This window comes from Aotus nancymaae, unplaced genomic scaffold (assembly GCF_030222135.1).
Source record: "Aotus nancymaae isolate 86718 unplaced genomic scaffold, 86718_ANA_hifiasm-v0.15.2.pri h1tg000002l, whole genome shotgun sequence".
Taxonomy (NCBI): domain Eukaryota; kingdom Metazoa; phylum Chordata; class Mammalia; order Primates; family Aotidae; genus Aotus; species Aotus nancymaae.
In genome coordinates this window covers 10178339-10200483 of record NW_026988413.1, presented here as the reverse complement: position 1 = coordinate 10200483, position 22145 = coordinate 10178339, and the positions used below count along the sequence as shown (strand labels likewise).

Sequence of the window (22145 nt, the reverse complement as noted above, 5' to 3'; positions counted from 1 at the left end):
TGTCAATTTAAGATTTCTAAAAAGCATTAGTACCTGTGATAAGTCAGGCTCAGGAGAAAAGCCTCAAAGTTTGTTGTCTGACTGTTCACAGATTGGAGGGAAAGAGGCTCCTCTTTCGTCCTTCCCCGCTCCTCGGCCAAGCCCTTGCACAGGGTGACTGTGAGATCGAAATCTATCAGTATAGTAGTTGTTTATTGAACATTCGTTCTGTGCCCAGCACTCTGCAAAGTGCATCTCATGGGTTATCTCTTGAGATTCTCACCATGCTCTATAAAAGAGGTTCCATTGTTATTCTGTTTCTGGACCAAATAGGGTCAAGCTGCTTATTCTCATCACCCAATAATGAGATACAGATGAACTGGGAAAGAAGAGAGTTTTTATTTCTGTAACTGGTACAGGGAGAAGACCTGGAAATTATCACCAGATCAACTCAAACTTACAAAGTTTTCCAGAGCTTATACACCTTCTAAACTATGTGTAAGTGTGTGTTTATCTAAAGATATAAGTGATTGACTTCTTTTAATCTATAACTAAGATCTGAGTCCTGAAGACCTTCCTCTGGAGCCTCAGTAAATTTACATAATCTAAATGGGTCCAGATGCTGGGGTGATAACCCTTGTCTTGTCTCCTGCTAAACCATGGAGGTTTGGGGAGTTCCTTCAGACCCCCAATAAACTTGTTTGTGGAGGCCTAGGGAGTTTCTTCAGACCTTCAATAAAACTTGTTTAATCCTAAACAGGTCCTGTTAAGAATTCCTTCATTATCTTGCTGTGTTTCAAGGTCCAGGAAAGGCCTAGGCAAACTCTTGGTGGGCTTTTGCTACATCCCAGCCTTTGTATAAGGGCACCGCTTCTTTCAGCTTTTGATATTTAACTTAACCAGTCAGTCAGTGCTGAAACAGTTGTTAAGGAGGCCTGTATTACTAAGACCTGGCCTGCTACAGTTCCATTGTACACACGAGGAAACTGAGATTGAGGAAGGCCAAGTGATCTGCCTCACATCGCCCAGTAGGTGGAGATGCTAGAGCCAGAAGGGGAACCTGGGGGTCAGATTTCTCAGCCTGGACATGGAAACAGTGCAGAGAAGCTTCACCAAGTGACAGCCCAGAGGGACTCACTTCCTGTCTTCCCTCCCACCCCCAGCACCTCCTCCTGGTAGTACCACCTCCGCCAGTGCCTCTACGGTTCTTGTTGGACCCACAGGTGGACTGTGGCCTCCCTCTCTTACCTCCTTCTCTTCGTTCTCTACAACAGAATTTCAGCACATTAAAAGTTCAGTTACTTCATTACTGGCAGCAAAGGAAAATCTGCAAGCCCAGACTGTTGATAGCCAGGTGGGAAGCAAACTGGACCTCCAAGAGGCCCAGGAACTGGAGTCAGTAAAGGGGCAGGCAAGGGCTGGGCTGAGAGTGGGAGGAGTGGTGGGACACCTATGTGAGGATTGGTCAGACCCCAGCTCCCCGCTCTGATCCTGCCAGTGACTGTGCTACCCAAGCAGGACGTGGGGGTTCATACTGCAGACACCAGGCACCAAAAAATGGGGTGAAACTCCTTAACAAAAACAAAGATATGAAAATTGACAAATAAGGTTGACCTCTCTCTCTTAGCCTTCTTCCCCTCAGCTCCCCAAGCACTGACCCACAGACATATATTCCTCATGAGGAAAGTAGCAGATTCTTCTCTCAAGATATTGAACATTCAGTGACAAAACAAGTCACAGACACTGGCATTCGGGGTCCCTTCAATAGGACAGCAGCTCTCTATGCTATAGTGAAGCCCAATCATCATCAAATCCATCACCATCCCAGACACACACACCACAGATTGCAGTCAGCTGTCCAGTACTTGACTGTTCAGTATAAACAGACAGGTGAGACTCACCAAACATTTAGGGTCATGTCAGAGATCTCATAAAAGAAGGAACCCTAAACTCACAATCCAGGATGGGGGTGGGTGGCAGGAAGAAACAGGGGCAACAGAGAAAGCAGAAGAAAACTTTTGATAAATTAATATTCTCAAAGATAAAAGAGAAGATATCGAGATATTGCCTCCAAAAAATTAGAACAGGGTACTTTGAAAAAAAAGAACTATCAGAGAACAAGAAATAATACTTGGAAATTTAAAATATGATAGCTGAAATTAAAACACAATGACAGTATTGAAACTAAAGCTGAGGAAACGTCCAAGGGAGTAGAACACAAAGGAAAAAGATCAAAATTAGAAACAAAATTATCAAGAAAAAAAAATCTAAAATAAATAGATGTTTGAGAAAAAGTATCAGAGAAATTATTAAAGTCTCGGACCTGACATGGTGAAAAAGCTATATCAAGGCAATGATGAAGTTCCAATTAAAAGAGTTAAAAAAAGTATCCTGGAGAGAGATCCAAGATGGCTGATCACTAGCAGCTTGGGCTCGTAGCTCCCAGTGAAAGCGCAGAGAACGAGAGGACGCCACATTTTCAGACGAATATTTGTTGCTCACGGACCAAGAGATTCCCAGCGGAGGAGCCCCACGGGTCACCAGGGCGACTCTTGTGGCCGGCACGGAGGTTTTGCTGGCGCCTCAGCATGGCAGTTCTTGGTGCAGAGTCCGGAGATTCCCAGGCAGAAAAGCACCATCAATCTTAACACCACTGTTTTGGCCAGCGCAGTGGATTGCTCAGATTTCGGCGCTGGGAACCAACAAGTTGGACGTCTGCTCAGAGACCTAGTTAGAAAGTCGGTAATTACAAAGATGACAGAGGGATAAATATATAAGGAAGGGAAGAAACCAGCCTAAAAAGGCAGAGAATACTCAAAATCATAATGCCTCTCCCTCTACAGGGGATAGCAATTCCTCATCAGTAATGGAACAAGGCTTAATGGAGAACGAGTGTATTCCAATAACAGAAGCAGGTTTCAAAAGGTAGGTGATAAGAAACTTCTGTGAATTAAAAGAACTTGTTCTAACCCAATGCAAAGAAACTAAGAACCTTGAAAAAAGGTTTGACGAAATGTTAATGAGAATGGACAATTTAGAGAGGAATATAAGTGAATTGATGGAGCTGAAAAACACAACACGAGAACTTCACGAAGTATGCACAAGTTTAAACAGTCGAATTGATCAAGCAGAAGAAAGAATATCAGAAGTCGAGGACCAGCTCAGTGAAATGAAACGAGAAGACAAGATTGGAGAAAAAAGGATAAAAAGGAATGAGCAAAGTCTCCAGGAAATATGGGACTATGTGAAAAGACCTAATTTACGTTTGATAGGTGTACCTGAATGTGACGAAGAGAATGAATCCAAGTTGGAAAATACTCTTCAGGATATCATTCAGGAAAACTTTCCCAACCTAGAAAGGCAGGGTAATATTCAACTCCAGGTAATACAGAGAACACCACAAAGATATTCTTCAAGAAGACCAACCCCAAGGCACATAATCGCCAGATTTATTAGGGTTGAAATGAAGGAGAAAATACTGAGGGCAGCCAGAGAGAAAGGTCAGGTTACCCATAAAGGAAAACTTATCAGACTTACAGCAGATCTCTCAGCAGAAACCCTACAAGCCAGAAAAGAGTGGGGACCAATATTTAACATCCTTAAAGAAAAGAACTTTCAACCCAGAATTTCATATCCAGCCAAACTAAGCTTTATAAGTGAAGGAAAAATTAAATCTTTTGCAAACAAACACGTACTTAGAGACTTCACCACCACCAGGCCTGCTTTACAAGAGCTTCTGAAAGAAGCACTATACATATAAAGGAACAACCAATATCAGCCTTTCCAAAAATATATCAAAAAGCAAAGAGCATTAATACAATGAAAAATTTACACCAACTAATGGGCAAAACAGCCAGCTAGCATCAAATGCCTGTATTAGACTTATACATATTCTAATTGGATAAAAAGCCAAAACCCATCGGCATGCTGCATCCAGACCCATCTCACATGCAACGATACACAAAGACTCAAAACAAAGAGAAGGAGGAAGATTTACCAACCAAACAGAGAGTAAAAATAAACAAACAAAAAGCAGGAGATGCAATTCTCGCCTCTAATAAAATAGACTTTAAAGCAACAAAGATCAAAAGAGGCAAAGAAAGACATTACATAATGGCAAAAGGATCAATGTAACAAGCAGAGCTAATGATTCTATAGATCAACGAGACAGAAAATTAACAAGGACATTCAGGACTTGAACTCAGACCTAGAACAAGTAAACTTAATAAACATTTATAGAACTCTCCACTTCAAATACACAAAACATACATTACCACCTCACACCTATTCCAAAAGTGACTGCATAATTGGAAGTAAATCACTCCACAGTAATCGCATAGCATTTCATAGGTTTAAATGAAATATTGGTTGGCTGCTTGTTTGTTATTTTCTTCCCTTATTCCTTCCTGTCTACATCATTAAGTATAATTATTGATATAAAAGAGGTTTTCAATACCCATTACTAAACTGCATTCTAGCCTGGGCAAGAAAGCAATACTCCCATTCTCTCTCTCTCTTTCTCTTCTTTTTTCTTCCTCTTCTTTTCTTTCTTTCTTTCTTCCAAAAAAAAAAAAAAAAGATCCTAAATGTTTCCAGAGAGGAAAAAAAATGTAGGTTGCATATAAGGCTGTGTAATCAGAAAGCAGTTGCTTTCTCAGTAGCAACCCTGGCACCCTGACAGTTTTCTCTCTGGAGTTTCTCAATTAAGTGTGAAAGTAGGATAATGACTTATCAGAAGAACAAGGATTTAGAAAGTTAACCTCCAGTATCTGTTTTCTCAAGGAGCTACCTGAGAATGTTTCAGGAAAATGAGAGAATAGACCTAGAAAGCAGATGTCATGAGATCCTGAAATGTGGGGATGTAATACTAAAGAGTGGCAAAAGGAAGTCCCCGCACTAATGACAGAGGGAGGTCCCAGGACCAGGGCTGTGCAGTAACCCTGAGAAGAGCCTGTCCAGGTGGAAACAGAGGAACGTGGGCGGTAGAAGATGCCTCCAGAGGACAAAATGTGACTGCAGATGGCCTCATGTGAGCAATGTTGGGAAATTTTTGAGTAGAGTTTTACTGTTGTATTAGAGAATCTGGAAAGAATTCATGGCAGATAGATAGAAAAATAAGCAAATTAAAAAAATATTGATTTTAAAGAAAAATATAAGAAAATACAATAAAAAATACAAAAAAAAACAAGAAAATAAAATTACATACAAAATACAAGAAAATATAATTTAAAGAGAATACAATTGGATTTTACTATTTGGCTCTTTACTAAATAATATTACATAGTCCTAAAATATGGATATTGTACTAAATTTATTTATTATTATTATTATTATTATTGAGATAGTGTCTCACTCTGTTGCCCATGTTGAAGTACAGTGACATGACTACAGGGGATCCTCTCGCTTCAGCCTCCCAGTAGCTAGGACTACACCATTATACACAGCTAATTATTTTGTTTATTTTTTTGAGAGACAGAATCTCACTATATTGACCAGGCTGGTCTTGAACTCCTGGCCTCAAGCAATTCTCCTACCTCAGCCTCCTCAGTCACTGTGATTACAGGCGTGAGGCACCATGCCAAGCTTGAATTTAAATATAACCAAAAATGTGTGATTTGGCTATTTAGGGAGAATATAGAGAAAGTGACTAGGGAAGCAGGCTTATAAAAGTGCTAAATTCTCATATTTAGGAAAATCAGTAGAGAATATCTAAAAGGTATAAATAAAGAGCTCCAGAGGTTATTTTTTAAAAATACAGCTGTTTAATGGAAATAATTAAAAGTGTTAGAAGGTGTTGTCTCTAAGGAATTGGGAGGGGGCAAGAAGCAAGGAACTGCTTTTTGCTATAATCCTTCTAGCATCACTAGATCTTTGTAATTATGTACATGTGATACTTTGTTAGAAACAAAAATTAGGTTTAAAATGAAATACTGCCCCTCAGAAAATGTGCTCAGAAAGTTTGAAGTTGGAATCCCATACTCTCTTAGTCTGTTCTTGCATTACTGTAAAGAAATACCTGAGACTGGGTAATTTATAAAGAAAAGAAGTATACTTGGCTCATGGTTCCACAGGCTGTACAGGAAGCATGATGCTGGCATCTGCCTGACTTCTGGGGAGACCTCAGGAAACTTACAATGATGGTGAAAGACAAAGGGGATGCACACACATCCCGTGGATGGAGCAAGAGAGAGGAGGGAAGGTGCTGCACACTTTAAACAACCACATCTCCTGAGCACTCACTCACTATCACAAAGAGTGCCAAGGGCGATGGTGCCATGGTCCAATCATCTCCTACCAGGCCCCACAACATTGGGGATTACAATTAGCTGTGAGATTTGGGTGGGTACACAGATTTAAACCATATTCAATACCAAATAATCATTGGTCCGATTAAAGTAAGTGGGTGCTATGGAATTTGGGTGAAGATACAGTAGTGCATTTTCTACTGATGCTTAATCGAGGTTTGAAGTGATGATGGACACCAGCAAGCCTGCTTCGCTGGCCCTTCCCCATCTCCTGCACTAGTTAGAGGTACCTCCCTGGCTCCTCTTGCAACACATGATGAGCCCTGGCCTTGCCTGGCATGTAGTTACAAAGCTTCTCATGTGATTGACTCACTTGCAAGCTTGCAGAGCCTTCAGTGTCATCTAGACCATCCTGTAAAGCTTTTGACTCGTGTCAGGCTGCATCTCCAACCCCTCTCTACTTGCCTCATTATTCTGTTGTTGTCGTCTGACCCTTCCAGTCTCAGACCCTAATTTCTGTTCTGTTTCACATCTTTTACACCTTCCCTCTCGGTTTCCAACCTTGCCCCATCCAGTTATTTATGCTGGCCTGGTCCCTGCCACTTCCTTTGGCACGGTCTTTGCCATACAGTGAATCTCTTATTTCCAGCTTGGCATTCTCACCCCTTGTCACTTTACCCTCCATAGCACTGACCTTGGTAGCAAGTACAAATTGCAGCGATTTCAATAACCTTAAGGTTATGATACCATCAATCTTGCAAATGCCTGGCATTGTTCAATGAAGTCTATAGGGAATTACAGAAATAAAGTCATGGATAAGGAAAATTATGGTGTGCTAGTGGAAGCAGTATCCAGTTATCAGTAGGTGCTAAAATAGCATTAGCTTTTATTTATATTTATTTAGCATCTCTAATACTCAGGTTACCATAAAGAACATTCTGTCCCATGAGGACTTTGTAGAAGGAGTGAAAATGGATATAAATGAGAGGGGCAATGAGTCACTCATCTATTGATTGAATAATTATTTATGAGTACTGATTATATTTTGAGGCTGAAGATTACAGAGAGGAAATGTTTTCATGCCAGGCTTCATGGAGCTTATAATCAGTTGGGAGCAGTATCAACAAACAATAATAATGTTGGAAGCTCTTTGCATCTGGAAACACTATAAGCACTGGAAAAAGCACTCACATGACCTTGTTACAATAAAAAAATCCCAGAGATTGGGCAGCAGATTCCTCAGAACAGGACTCAGAGATGGTTACCATGGGCCGGAGCAGAAGCATCCGTTTGTACCCCACTCACTGACAGCCTTTAAGCCCACATCCCATTGAGCGTGTTTACTTATAAATTCCATCCATGTACTACTGTATTTATATACTGTGTACGTTATAAAGTATATTAAAAGGATAACATTTTTAAAATAAATAAAAACAGAAGTGCTAACATCACTTGCCTGCGCCCCAGTGATCACCCTTGGCACCTCCAGAGCACACACCCCCTACTTTGATACCATCAGTCTAATCCAGAGTGGAGCCCTCACTGTTGCTGCTGAAGAATCTGGATTTAATAAACTAATCCAGAGATTTGAGATAACTCACAATTGACAACTCTGAAGGCCTCGTGTGATAATCCAGATGTTTCCAGGATAGTGGGAAAAACCATTTGTACCAGGCATGACTTCCCTGTGAATGAGTCTATTCAAGAGATCAAATTAGATTGAAGTTGCTTAGTGAGCATGGAATTAGAATAAATGGAATTGTGGTCTATAGAGATATTTCATCACACTTGAATAACTGATGAAACTACCTTTCTCCTCTCTGCGGATATTTCCGTCTGAATAACCAGTGCCAGGCCTCAAATAAGTACTGACATGTTTTACTTTTAGCTTTCCTTTTTCTAGAATCATTTTAGACAACTGCTCTTCTGTTAATCACCACCTCATCACCACCTCAGAAAATAAGAAGGTCCTCGATTGGATTGAAATTTTAAAATGTTAATTGCATTCATGTCCTGGGGATACAGCCTAAAGAGACAGAATTGCTTTGCTTAAGGCTGAAGTCTGGCTGGGGACTTTGATCTCTGCAGGCTCTGGGGTCCTTAAAGGGCTCTCACCCAATTAGGATGAGCTCAATCCTTCTGGCCCTGGGCCTCATCTTCATTCCCTCCCAGCTTCAGAACTCTCTGATGAGCAAGAGGGTTGATTCAGGCTTTCTCACAGAGGTGTGCCTGAATGCCTCTTGCTGTGTAGTAAGCCAGATGTTGAGGAGGGAGGAAGTCTCACCCTGGATAAATAGCAACTTCAACTTTGTGAAGCACCTTTCTGTTCCTGTAACCAGTAGCCTACGCTATATCATACAATATTCTCTTCGCCAAGAAGAAAGTATCCTATTTGCCTATTTTCTCCTACTGAAATCTATGATTTTATGATTTTTTTAAAAAATAGAGACCAGGTATGGTGGCTCACACCTGTAATCCCAGCACTTTGGGAGGCCAAGGCTGGTGGATCACCTGAGGTCAGGAGTTTGAGACCAGCCTGACCAATATGGTGAAACCCCATCTCTAACAAAAGTATAAAAATTAGCCAGGCACAGTGGCGTGCGCCTGTAATACCAACTACTCAGGAGGCTGAGGCAGGAGAATTGCTTGAACCTGGGAGGCGGAGATTACAGTGAGCCCATATTGTGCCACTGCATCCAGCCTGGGCGACAGAGAAAGGCTCTTGTTTCAAAACTAAAATTTGAAAAAAAAAAAAAAAAAAAAAAAAAAGTTTAAGACTACACTAAGAACAGGAACACATTAAGAACAGTAGATTTTCCCAGCAGTCCCACCACCACTGTTTTTACCTTAATTAAGATATTTACAAACATATTTTCCAACAGTTTACTGGTTATGTATTGCCTGCTACAGTAATTAATAGGGAGGCCATTGGCTGAGACAGCTTCAGAGACCTGGAACCTAGGGAGGCAAGCCACAACCCTCTTCAGTGTAAATACTGAAACAAAACTAAGCTTATCAGCAATCAGAAACCACCATTTAATCTCTAGTGACTAAAGACTTTCCACATTAACCAATCAAATAGTTTCTTTGTCTCGCGTCCGCAAACACATTTCTCTCTCTCCAACCCTGCACCCCAGAAGACGACTTGGATTTTGGTGCTGCCCAATTCATGCATCACGGAATGTCTAAATAAACATGTTAAGATTTTCATATGCCTACGTTTATCTTTTAACATGCCTGAGAACTTATCTAAATGTTGCTATATTGTAGCTGTTTCTAAAAACAAAAACAAACAGCATTAATTGAATAAGACCATATTTTAATATTTCATAATTTAAAACTATGACTTAAGCATGGCAGAACCAACACAAAGTAACTTTTACTTAAAAATAGTAGCTCAGTTTAATATTGTATATGTGTATAATTTGCATAAAAGGAAGGAAAAATGTCATTTGTGTATGAAAGAAACTAATGGAGTGCACTTAGTTGATTTGTTGTGCCTTTTGGAGAAAAATATAGCAAATATCATGTTTTTTTAAAGGCATACATTTGGGGTTTAGTATTAGAGCTAAAGGCTTTAGTAACTGCTTTAAATCACACCCATATATTTTAGTCTTTAGCTGTGATAGGAAATGTACTCAGAAATGTGCACATTAAAAAGTCGTTTCTCCCCTGAAGATGAAGTTGGGAGCCAACTTTTGATCCCATATTAAATTCGTGGTCCATCTGTCCTAATGGAACCTGAGTAATGCAGTTTGGTGTTTTTATTTCATCCTATGAGCCGCTTTTCTCCTGGAAACACTGGCTACTCTGTCAGGCAGTGTGCGGGGAGAGGCAGCTGGTACAATCACATCTTCTCCAAGAGCTCAAGGGTAGAGGCTGGTTGACAGACATTTCGTGGGCTCACTGCCTCACCCCCACACCACACAACAACCCCACAGGTCAGAGCCTCACCTGCAGTCCCCAGGAGGAAGTAGTAAGGGAAGAGAAGGTAAACTCACCTCTGAGAGTTTGGAGCAGGAGAGGTGAGGAAACTGCCCTAGCCTGGTCTGATCACTCCTCATTCCCAGCCCAGCTCATCACCTCCTCCAGGCTCCTTCAGTCATATTCCTGAAGCACCTGTGCCAGGTGTCTGGGTGGCCATTAACGCAGGAGTGGGCACTGGTTCTTCCAAGGCAGAGGTGGATGAAAAGCAAGAGCAGAATGCCAAAAGCTTCATTCTTGTTTTGTTTTCCTGAGGTCTTGTCTTAGATGCTGCTTGCGCCATACCAAAGCCACCAGTACTTACATATGCAGGAGTTCAAAACAGCCCCCACCCACCCACACAGTAACCCCAGGGGCTTCTCCCAATTCTTACATCTATTGGCATTTACTTCTTAGAGTCCCTTAGGACTCTTTGGTAGGAACTCCGACTATATCAATCTTTATTGTTATGTAATTATTGTAATTGTATGGTTATATATTTATGTAAATGAAATATTGTTTATTGTAAATATAAGATATTTTATTGTTATACAATTTATATAAATTCTATAGTAACATTTAATTTTCTATAGATTATATATATTAATATTTTAAATATTTTATACATAAATGACCATTATGTAGATACACATATAACTTTTAGAAAGTCAGAAATATATTTATGGGGATTTGGTCCAATGTTGTTAAACAGGATTAGAGGAAATAACTACTATTGCTAATGGTGCTTATTAAACTCAAGAAATGGGTCTCTGTCACATGACTCGGCTGATCAGTTAACCTGATGTTTTTGTTCTCTTCCCACAGGGAATTACTGGAATGCTGCCTCTTTCCCAAACCCATCCTCCTACCTGCACTTCTCTACTTTCCAAGGGGAAACAAGCGCTGACATTTCTTTCTACTTCAAAACATTAACCCCCTGGGGAGTGTTTCTTGAAAATATGGGAAAGGAAGATTTCATCAAGCTGGAGCTGAAGTGTGAGTATAAGTTCCTTGTCAACTCATGGGGAGACACTTTGGCATCCTCAGGGTGGTCCAGGCCCTGCTCTTGGAAGTCCTTTTGATTCAAACATGGAAGATCTTTGTTCCTGGAGCAGAACTAGATGGGGACACACAAGCCTGAGTTTCAGCTCCAACCTCAGTCCCTGTCCCTGGGATGCTCTCAGGGAAGCAGGCACATCCAGATTCCCAAGCAGTTATTCAAGAAGATGAGAGGTGCCCTCAGAATGAGGGAAAGGAATGTTGATCTGAGGCTTCATGTTTTACGTAGCTGTTTTCCAAAGAGACGGGGTCAAAAGTATATGAGAAGTGTGTGCACTGACCTGAGGAGCGGAGAGTGAGGGAAATCGTGCCAAGAAAGACAGGAATGATGAATAGTGACACCTGCGTGAGCTCAGGAGGCCACAGAGACCACAGGGCTGGGTAATTCCATGACACAGTCTGTATGTTTCCTAAAGAGGACCCTCACCTGCACACGCTCTAAAAGTGAGTTCTGGATGTAATGTAGTTAGGCAAAGTTACAGAGATGAAAAGAGGCAGAACAAGAGAGGATGCTGCTTAGCTCAGCACAGCCAGGCTTGGAGCAAACACCCTAAGGGGGCATCCAGGCTTGGGGAGCTCCGTCGGTGGAAGGTGGGGGTTCCCTGCACAAGACTTGAGAAGCACAATGCTTACCCTACCTAGACCCTTTAATCATCAAGACCCCAATTCAGCTTTAGGAAGTTACAGTCCCCTGACTTCCAAGCTAGTTGATTATTTGTAAATGTTGAACTCCTTTGGCTGTGAGAGTCAGGGAGACCACAGAACAACCCCTGTCCCTTTGCAAAATCTCAGCCTTACGCTCAGCATATCAAAACGTCTCCCTTCCCCAAGTCTGTCCCCTTTAACTGAGTGCTTCTGTTCCTGGATCTGGTCTGAGAATAATCCCAAATCCATTTCCCATTTCTGCTGAAATTCTATCGGATTCACAGTAGCATTCTCAGGTTCAATTCCAAACCATCAGGTAAATTGCTTAATCTCTTTGAATCCTAATTTTCTGATTTATGAAAAGAAAATGTTCATTTGTGGAGTTGTGATGAGAATAGAATTTAGATATTCATAAAGCATTTATTTCAGTGTCTAGTAATTATTGTAATTATCATCTTCCGAGGATGCTCAATGCAGATCTGATCTGAGCCAGGTCTGATTGAAAGGGAGACTGAAGCTATCCTGGTCCTAGAATTAAAATTAATTAATTAATTAAAATCCTCCCTTTACTGAATTATGGATAAGAATAATTGGAAAGTAATTCTCACTTCCCTTAGTTAAAATTAACTAACTGAATCAAACTATGTTCTGATTCCTACGTAAGTTCGATCAAATTTTAGAAAGATTTTATGGTCACAAAAGAAAACTGCTAGTTCTATATTTGAGTGGTTCTGTAAGTTTCTATAAAAGTGCTTGGCTTCCCCCATCTTCATTTTATGTCCTCATGTTTTGTAAAGCCACGCCTGGGTGGGAAGGAATACAAACCCGATAGAGGGAGAGCAGGTGTTACCACTCAGCCCTCAGTGTCAAATAATTTCTTCTTTTTTTTTTTTTTTTTTTTTTTGAGATAGAGTTCCACTCTGTCACCCAGGCTGGAGTGCAGTAGCGCAACAATGGCTCACTGCAGCCTCAAACTCCCAGGTTCGGTTCATCCTCCCACTCAGCCTCCCAAGTAGCTGGGACTACAGGTGCATCACACCACACTTGGCTAATTTTTGTGGTTTTTGCAGACGTGCAGTCTTGCCGTGTCAGCTAGGCTTATCTCAAACCCCTGGGCTCAGGCGATGTGCCCACCTTGACCTCCCAAAGTGCTGGGATTACAGGTGTGAGCCACTGTGCCTGGCCACTAATTTCTAATTATGAAAAGTCTTTAGAGTTGTCCTCAGAGTTTTCTAGGTCTTTCCACAATATAAAAACCAGGTGGCACAGGGTGAATTACAGCCTCCTTTGTCATAGGCCTGACTTCCATCATATCCTTTCCTCTGGACAAAAACATGTGAAACGTTGAAGACACAGATTGAAGCCTCTGATCTTTCCTCAGAGCCCCCTGTACCTACTAATAACCAGCGAGGGTGGAAAGACCTTTTTAAGATCCCCAATATGACAGGTATTCGATGCCCATCATTATATAGCATCTCCATCAGGGTTCAAAGGAGCCTCATGGAGAGGGAGGCAGACTTCTGTATTTAAGAAAAACTACAAAATAAACAAGAAGTGGTGCTTTCATGAAGAACGTGAAGGAGAAAATGGCCATGATGGAGAAAACAGATTGTTGCTGACTCACTGATCACACTTTTTCAGCCAGACCCTTCGCCGTCAGGTTTCCTGGGGCACTGGGTAGAGATTTCTCTCAGGCTCCTTTCCCTGTGCTGAGGAATCATTCTGCAAACCTAATTGTGTTCACAGCAGTGGCAGCTACCAGAGGGGCCTCAGGAAATGTTGATTCTGAAGTTAAACTCTTTAGAACTGTCTCTGTGTTTTTCCCTTTTAGTTTGTTAGGCCTTCTGATCTCTTTCTGATAGGAATTCACATTTCGTTTCTCTGAGTGTGTCTCAAAGGAATTTTGTCACAGTTCATGACTACATACTGCTTTCCAGAATAACAGTTCTGTTAATTAATTACATTGTGCCCTTCTGTCAAGAGTGGAAGATTCTTGACTCAGAAAACAGTGAGGCAGTGTAGAGAAGTTAATGAGATACCATCAGCATCTTATGCACAAGTAGAAAAACACAGAGATTAAACTAGGGCAATCTCACTCATTAGCATGCTCTAATGGTAACATTTTAACCCTATACTTCATGTATTTACTATTTGTATTTATTCCTTCATTCAGTGATGAACCGATTTCTATTTACTGAGTATCTACTATGTCCTGGGTACAGTGCTAGTGCTGAGGGAATTTAGTCAAATCGAGCGTGATTTCTTTCCCTCAAAGATCTTTCTGTTTGTTTTAGAAAGCAGGCGAGTAATTCAGGAGTTACGATAATAACAAAAATAGCTCAGCTTCATTCAGACTTTCAGGCCTCATTCCAGGCATTTTATATGAATCACCTCACGCTCCTAGTCACCCTCTGAAGTGCATACATACTACCATTCACAGCTCCTTACAAATGAGGAAACTGAGGCACAGGGTGAATAAGTTGCCTGGCCAAAACTATGCAGGGAGGAAGTGGCAGAGCTGGTGTTTGACCCCAAACATTCTGTGTCTGCCCCAAAGTCATTGCTGTTACCCTAAAAGCACACTGTCTCCCAGAACAGACATCAAGAAAGTGGCCGGGAGCACCAAGGGGAATATTTAAACCTGACTAGCATGACAAGGAGCGCTTCCCAGGGATGGAATGCTCTCATTAAATTTTGATGGATACGTAGAAGTCAGTAAGGTGAAGAAGGTGGGGGAAGAACAGGAGCCAGGGAAAAAAAGAAGTTTCAGGATAACACCAAATGAACGAAGGTGTCGGGGACTGAACCTAAGGACCCAGCAGGGAACAGGTGCAGTGAGGAGGGACTGGGCTAGCAATAGCAAGGCAGGCAGGGATGAGCACGCAGTGTACTCTGCCTGGAGGAGCAGCTGGCTCAACTTGACCCTGTAGGCTATGGAGAGCCAGTGCGTAACTTGATCAGGTTTGCATTCACCAGAGAAAAGACTGGAAGCCAGACAAGCAGCCATGGGAGCCTGTGTTAAGATAGAGGCAGAATGCATAGAAAGAGAGGAAGACAGGGATGAAGCATTGTAGATATGAAAGATCCTTAAGAGATGGATTCCGCAGACTTTTAACAAATACTCGTGAGGGTTAAGTGGAAGGGAAGATCCTAGAATGAAGCCGATGTTTCTGGGTTTGATGTGTGAGCGGAGCACCTTTCATGAAGGAGTTTGACATTCAAGAGCAAAATACAAATCGCATTCTGGGCATTTTGATACTGAGTCTCTGAAGGCTGTAGGAGGATCTAATCAAGTGGACACATCTAGAGGATGCTGAATGGTCAAGTCTGGAACCCAACAGAGGTCTCAGAAACTCAGCTTGGGAGTCATCATCACTTAAGGATCAGGAAATAAGCATTCAGTGCCTTCAGCATGGATGAGATTGCCCAAAACAAATGTGTACAGAGTGGAAAGATGTGCAAGAAAGACAACCAGCTGGGCACAGTGGCTCACACCTGTCATCCCAGCACGTTGGGAAGCTGAGGCAGGAGGATCACTTGAGTCCAAAAGTTCAAGACCAGCCTGGGCAACATGGTGAAACCCCATCTCTACAAAAATAAAAATAAGAAATTTGCCAGGCATGATGACCTGCACCTATAGTCCCAGCTACTCAGGAGGCTGAGGCAGGAGAATCCCTTGAGCCCAAGAATTTGCAGTAGCAGTGAGCTATGATCATACTACTGCACCCCGAGCCAGAGTAACAGAGTGAGACCCCATAGAAAGAGAAAGAAAGAAAAAGAAAGAAAGAAAGAAGAAAGAAAGAAAGGAGAAAGAAAAGGAAGGAAGGGAGGGAGGGAGGGAACCACATTCTTCTAGAAAACTAACAGAGGTAGCAAGACAGTGGTATCCCAGAAACCAAATGAAACAGACATTTCAAGGAGAAGAGAAGAGTGTTAGATATTATTGAGGGGTCACTAAAACAAGGGCATAAAGTGACCATCAGATTTAATATGTAGCGGTCATTGTTGAAAAGTCAGGTATCACTAGGGTGAGTGGAAGTGGATTTGGAGATCAAGGGAGGCTGGTTTGTTTGTTCTTGTTTGCGGATGGTAGAGACTTGAGCATACACATAGATGAAGGAGAAAAATATGGTCGAGAAGGGGGGTTGGAGATACGAGAGATAAAGGGACTGGCAGAAGGAGCAAGGTCCCATGGCTGTGGGTGTGAGGTAGACCCACCATCACAGCACCTCACAGGAGTGAGGGGAAGAGGTGGAAGTAAAGAGGACAGCATAAGCCACGCACTAGGAAGTGTGTTGTTGTTGTTGTTGTTGTGTTTGTTTGCTTGTTAGTATTTTTGAGATGGCAAAGAGATATTGCTAAAAAGAAATTTATGGAGCAGATACCGGAAAACGAAGACTCTAAACTTGTCTTAATCACTAACAACCATGGATCTGTTCATGTATTTTTTCAGTTTCCCCTAAAGGATTAGCTGGTCTTCTCTAGATCCTTTTTCTGACTGAGAGGGCCATGGTCACCAGGGTCCCAACCTCGGGCCACTGCCTCCTGAACACCTGCTGTGTTGCTGGTGCTGGGAGATGCTGGAGACCCTGAAATGAAAACAGGAGAACCCAACACCCACCTCCTAGTGAAGCAGACAGACGCATTAGTGTATTCACTGAGAGTTTTCCAAGTGCCCGGCCCTGTTCTAAAGCATTTGTAGGTATTAACTTTCTTAGGTTACACAAGTTTTATACACATTTTAGAGCTAAGGAAATGGGAGCATATAGTTGACACTGCTGACTCCAGATATGGTGCTTTTGATCATTAAAATAAGTAAATTACAACAATAGGCATAAAGTAGTATGAACACTCGGTGGAGAGGAGTATGACTCATCCTGGGAGTGAAAGGGAAGGTGAGGGAATGCTTCAGTGGGGTCATGAAGAGCAGGCAAAAGAGTTAGAGGAAGGAATGGGGAAAAGAATTCTAGGAGGAAGATGCAATGCAAACAGAAACACAGGATGGGGAGCGTGATGGGTGTTCGGGAAGCTGCAAGCATTTCGTATTGTTAGAGTATGAAGGATGACACAGGCAGTGAAGATTTTGGGGCCAGTCTCAGATCTGATTCTAAATATATGGTCATCTAAATATTCAACTAGTATTGATTGAGTACCTGTTATGTGCATACCTAAAATGAATGTAAGAAGACATGACCCCATCCCAGAGGCACACACTGTCTAGTGGGAGAGACTAGTAATCTCTCTCTCTCTCTCTCTCCCCCTCCCTCCCTCTCTCCCTCCCTCCCTCCCTCCCTCCCTCTCCTTAGGTTCAGGGGTACGTCGGCAGGTTTGTTATATAGGTAAATTGCATGTCATGGGGGTTTGAGTACAGATTATTTTGTCACCTAAGTAATAAGCACAGTGCCTGAGAGGTAGTTTTTCCATGCTCTCCCTCCTGCCGTTCTCCACCCTCAGCACACATTTCCACGTGTACTCAATGTTTAGCTTCCACTTATAGATGAGAACATGCAATATTTGGTTTTCTATTCCTGTGTTAGTTTGCTTAGGATAATGACCCTCAGCTTCATCCATGTTGCTACAAAGGACATTATCTCATTCTTATTTATGGCTGTGTAGTATTCCATGATGTATATGTACCACATTTTCTTTATTTGAGACTAGTAACCTCTGTTATTATAAAACTATATATATATGTATATACGTATATATAGAGAGAGAGAGAGTTTTTTGGGGGGTGGTTTGACAGATTCTCACTCACTCTGCCACCAGGGCTAGAGTGCAGTGGCACAATCTTGGCTCACTGCAACCTCTGCCTCCTGGGTTCAAGTGATTCTCCTGACTCAGCATCCCAAGTAGCTGAGATCACAGGCATGTGCCACTACACCAGCTATTTTTTTGTATTTTTATACAGACGGGATTTCACCATGTTGGCCAGGCTGGTCTTGAACTCCTGACCTCAAGTGATCCACCCACCTCGGCCTCCCAAAGTACTGGGATTACAGGTGTAAGCTACCACAGCTGGCCTATAAAACAATATTTTGGATAGGACATTGTTAGCAGTGCAAGCAATATGCTGTGGTTTCCCAGATGAGGCAACATTTACTTCTGACTGGAGAATGAGAAAAGTTTCCTTGAAGATGCTGTCATTTTCACTGAGCCACAAAATAAATGGAAAAGGAAGTTTCAGAGTCAGAATGCCAAAGGAAAAAAGCACAGAGTCATAGATGGCATGAACACATCAAAAAGGTGTGACTCCATCCTACACCCATGCTGCAAGGGTTATGGAACATTAGTTACCATCATATATCCAGGGCCACCACAATGCCTGGCATGTAGGAACTGAATAAGCATTTGTTGAATGAATGAAATGAATGAATGAGGTGCTAGTCTGAATGGAGAGCCCTGGAAAATCTAGGTGGAGAAGGAGATCACCATGACTGAGGTGCTGGTGATCCAAATGTAGACAAGGAATAACACGTGGAAAGGTGGAAGGACAGATCACAGTCGGTGAGATTTTGGAATTCAGGATTTCACAGGAAAGCAGTTTGGGTGATAAGAATAAAAATTGAAATGGAATTTTCTAGGTTGTATCAAAAGGCTGCAGAGAAAGTCAGGGCACTGGGAGGCCAGAGTGTTGTTGGTTGGGCACCGACGTCACTTTTGAGTTCCTCACTGGTGAAGACAGGAAACTGGATGGATAGGGAACTCATGAGCCAAATTTTACTGTCCCAGGGTTCAAACAATGACCACAATATGAATGGGGAGAGGATGAGTCATGGGTGGACGCATGGCCGTTTGAAGATGCTGGAGCCATAGAGTGGAAGAAGTGGGGAGAAGGGCAGGATAGGATAAGCCAACTGTTCGCCTGGCTGTAAGAAACTGGCCACTTGGAAAAGGGGTCACAGTTCTAAGAGTTGTAAGTTAGGGTCCCCTTAGGGTGGACTGCAATCAGAGGAAGGAAATGTTTCAGAGTGTTTAATAACATAACAAATAGTGACCATAGAGTCTTTATTTTTGTTTAACAATTAGAAGAGATTTTAGGCTGGGCACGGGTGCTCATGCCTGTAATCCCAGCACTTTGGAAGGCCAAGGCGGGCAAATTGCTTGAGGTCAGGAATTTCAGACCAGCCTGGCCAACATGGTGAAACCACGTGTCTACCAAAAATACAAAAATTAGCCGGGTATGATGGCGTGCACCTGTAATCCTGGCTACTCGGGAGGCTGAGGCATGAGGATCACTTGATCCCGGGAGGCGAAGGTTACAGTGAGCTGAGATTGCACCACTGTACTCCAGCCTAGGCGACAGAGTGAGAGCCTATCTCAAAAAAAATAAAAACTAAATAGAAGAGATTTAGAGGACATTTGTGAAGGGGATTTTTGGAGGAAAATTTTGAAGGAAAAGCTCACTGTGTAGGTAACATTCAGGAAAAGCAACCCGAAACTGTTGTAATGCTTTATCATAAGCTTCCATGTTGCCAAGTTTGAGCTTTTTCAGTTATCAGGATAACATGGAGGAAATATCTGCATTTAGCAGACATATCTCCACAAAAATGTGGAGGCAGCAACCTAATGTCCTACTAATCTTAGGAAAGAGTATTAAGGAAAAACTTTCATTTTCAAGATGCAGCCTTGTGCTATATACATGCTCAAGAAAGTCAGAAGAACATATTCTGCAATGCAAGGAAACTGATGAATCAGAAGAAGTAAATTAATGGCAATTTATCTTCCAATATTTCAAAATTGGAACAACTTTTTATTTTTAAGGAGTTTCACTCTTGTAGATGTGAAGAATGTCTAATTCCCCTTAACTGTGCTGTTGTGCTTTTGGGGTGTTATTTAGGATGTTAAAAAAATATTGTGGCTTTTTATTAATACAAATCAGGTGTTAGCATCTGGATTTTTCATATCTATCTATCTATCTATATATATGAAATAAATAAATTATTTATTTATTTATTTAGAGGCAGGGTCTTGCTGTCATCCAGGCTGGAGTGCAGTGGTGCAATCTTGGCTCACTGCAACCTCCGCCTTCTAGACTAAGTGATCCTCCCACCTCAGTCTCCCAAGTAGCTGGTACCACAGGTGCACGCCACCACACTCGATTGGTTTTTGTATTTTTTGTGAAGACAGGGTTTCACTATATTGCCCAGGCTTGTCTCAAACCCCTGGACTCGAGTGATCCACCTGCGTCAGTCTCCCAAAATGCTGGGATTACTGCCATGAGCCACCATGCTGGGCCCCTGGATTTTTCTTTTTAATTATCCAAGCCAACTTGGGTTATCAACATGAATTTAGGAAGAATTTTAGTGTTTCTACTACTTTGCAAGTCTAACTATGGTTTCAATTTGTATTCAACATTTGGGATCTAAAAAACGATTTTGACTTGGTCATTACTATACATAAGAAAAAAAATTCCTCTCTTCCCAAAAATAAAATGTGAAGACCTGAATATTTAATAACAACGCTTACAAAAAATTCTCTGACTTCTTAAACTTTTTTATTTGAATTATAGACCAAAAAAAAAGTTTGGAAATATAAACTAAAAATGAAATTTGTGCTATATTAAACCTTTTCATATATTAGCTTTTTGTTCTTAAGTATTAAATGATATATAAATAATTGGCAAATCAATTTGGATTACATTTATCAAGATTTCTTTGCCAATTACACTGAAGGGACAGTTAGTTACTTCAATGTACAGTAGAGGTATCCTAGAGTTATGAGGATGGAGTTTAGAATAGAATGTCTTCTGGATGTAAAAATATTTCAAGTTACCTTAGAGTTTACTGGTCCATTCATGTCCTGATCTGGAAATTTCCAGAGAGGGTTGGGAATTCCTCCAAAGCTGGCCAGACAGAGTGACATCTCTCTACAGATTTTATGGTTCTGCCTCTCTCCGCCTACACTTCAGAGGTGGCTTCGGAAGTTCACCCAGGTTTCCTGGCCAGCCCTCTCACAGGGCAGCTCCTATGGGTGCTACACGACCCCAGTCTCTGTGCATCGCCTATCCTCCCCTTCACGGAGATGGTGAGCTCTCTCTGTTGGCACTTCCTGGCACCAGGAAGGATTCTTCCTTTTGAAGTTACAACTGCCTTCTTGGTAAGAATTCCTTTGCCTAAGGCCCAGATCCTGGATTCCAAATAACCAAGGGCAAGCTACTTCCAGTCACACCCAAAGAGATAGCTTGTCCCTCCTCTGGGACTCAACTTCTGCTCTGGAAACCAGCTGAAGTCCAAGACATAGACTCTCCGAGACCTCACTAGAGACCTGGTGTCCTTAGACTCTCCCTATTAAACTCCAGCTTATTTACATAGTCAAGGGAATTTTAGACAATAAAAAGAAAGTAAACATCAGGGGCAGGATTCCCTCAAAGACATTACATGGTACATACATGACAGTGTGCCGTGATTTCTTTCATGCGATGCTCAAAGATAAGTCAAAGTAATCCACAGAGATTACTACAGAGAAGCCAGAATAGTAACTATCCCTGGGGATAGCCGATGCTGACTAGGAGGGTGTGCAAAGGAACTTTCTGGGGAGTGAAAATATTCTTTATCTTAATACAAGGAATGATTACATATGTAAAAATGTATCCAGCTGTGCATTAAGATATGCACCTTTTACCGTGTATACATTACGCTTGAATGGAAAAGTAGAAAACGAGAAAAACGCTGCTCTGAGAAAATCTTGAATGACAAAAAAGTTAATAAAACACTTGATTTTTCAACTAGAGTGAGAGAGACCAGGATTCTAAGCTGACTGACCATAGACTAGTCCTGGAACCTTTCCAGACTTTATCGTGTCCACTTGTAAAACATGAAGGTTGAATACGATGGTATTTAAGGTCTTGTCTACCATTAACAATTCTGCAAACCTGTCAGAGACCCATTAAACTCCAGCTTATTTACATAGTCAAGGGCATCCAGTGTGGCTTACCACCTCCCAACCTTAGTGAACTCATAGCCAAGCAGCTCCCTAACTTTTCATGCCAGGGTTCTCATTTTCCCTAAAGATGATGGACGGAGGGTGGAGGGGTGTACCACAATAAAACACACCTGCTTCCAATAATTCCAGTCAGCATACATGCTTTAACCAAATGTAGTCAGGAAATTTCCTAAAATTATTACCACCTAGTTGTAAATGCTAATTAGAGAGCCATCAGAATGGCCCATGGATACCTCAAGCTCAATGTATCAGAACTGAAATCCATCATTTCACCCAAAAGCCCCCTCCTGTGCTCCCACTTAGTTAATG

At 41.7% G+C, this 22145-nt stretch overlaps 1 protein-coding gene across 1 annotated transcript in view; it reads left to right on the top strand.

Moving 5' to 3' along the window:
* CNTNAP2 (contactin associated protein 2) overlaps window positions 1–22145 on the top strand; it is a 1621124-nt gene that overhangs the window by 1293027 nt on the left and 305952 nt on the right. Inside the window, exon 15 of the mRNA XM_064372470.1 lies at window positions 11013–11183. Within this exon, the coding sequence (XP_064228540.1) occupies window positions 11013–11183 (171 nt within the window). The remainder of the gene's footprint in view (window positions 1–11012; window positions 11184–22145) is intronic.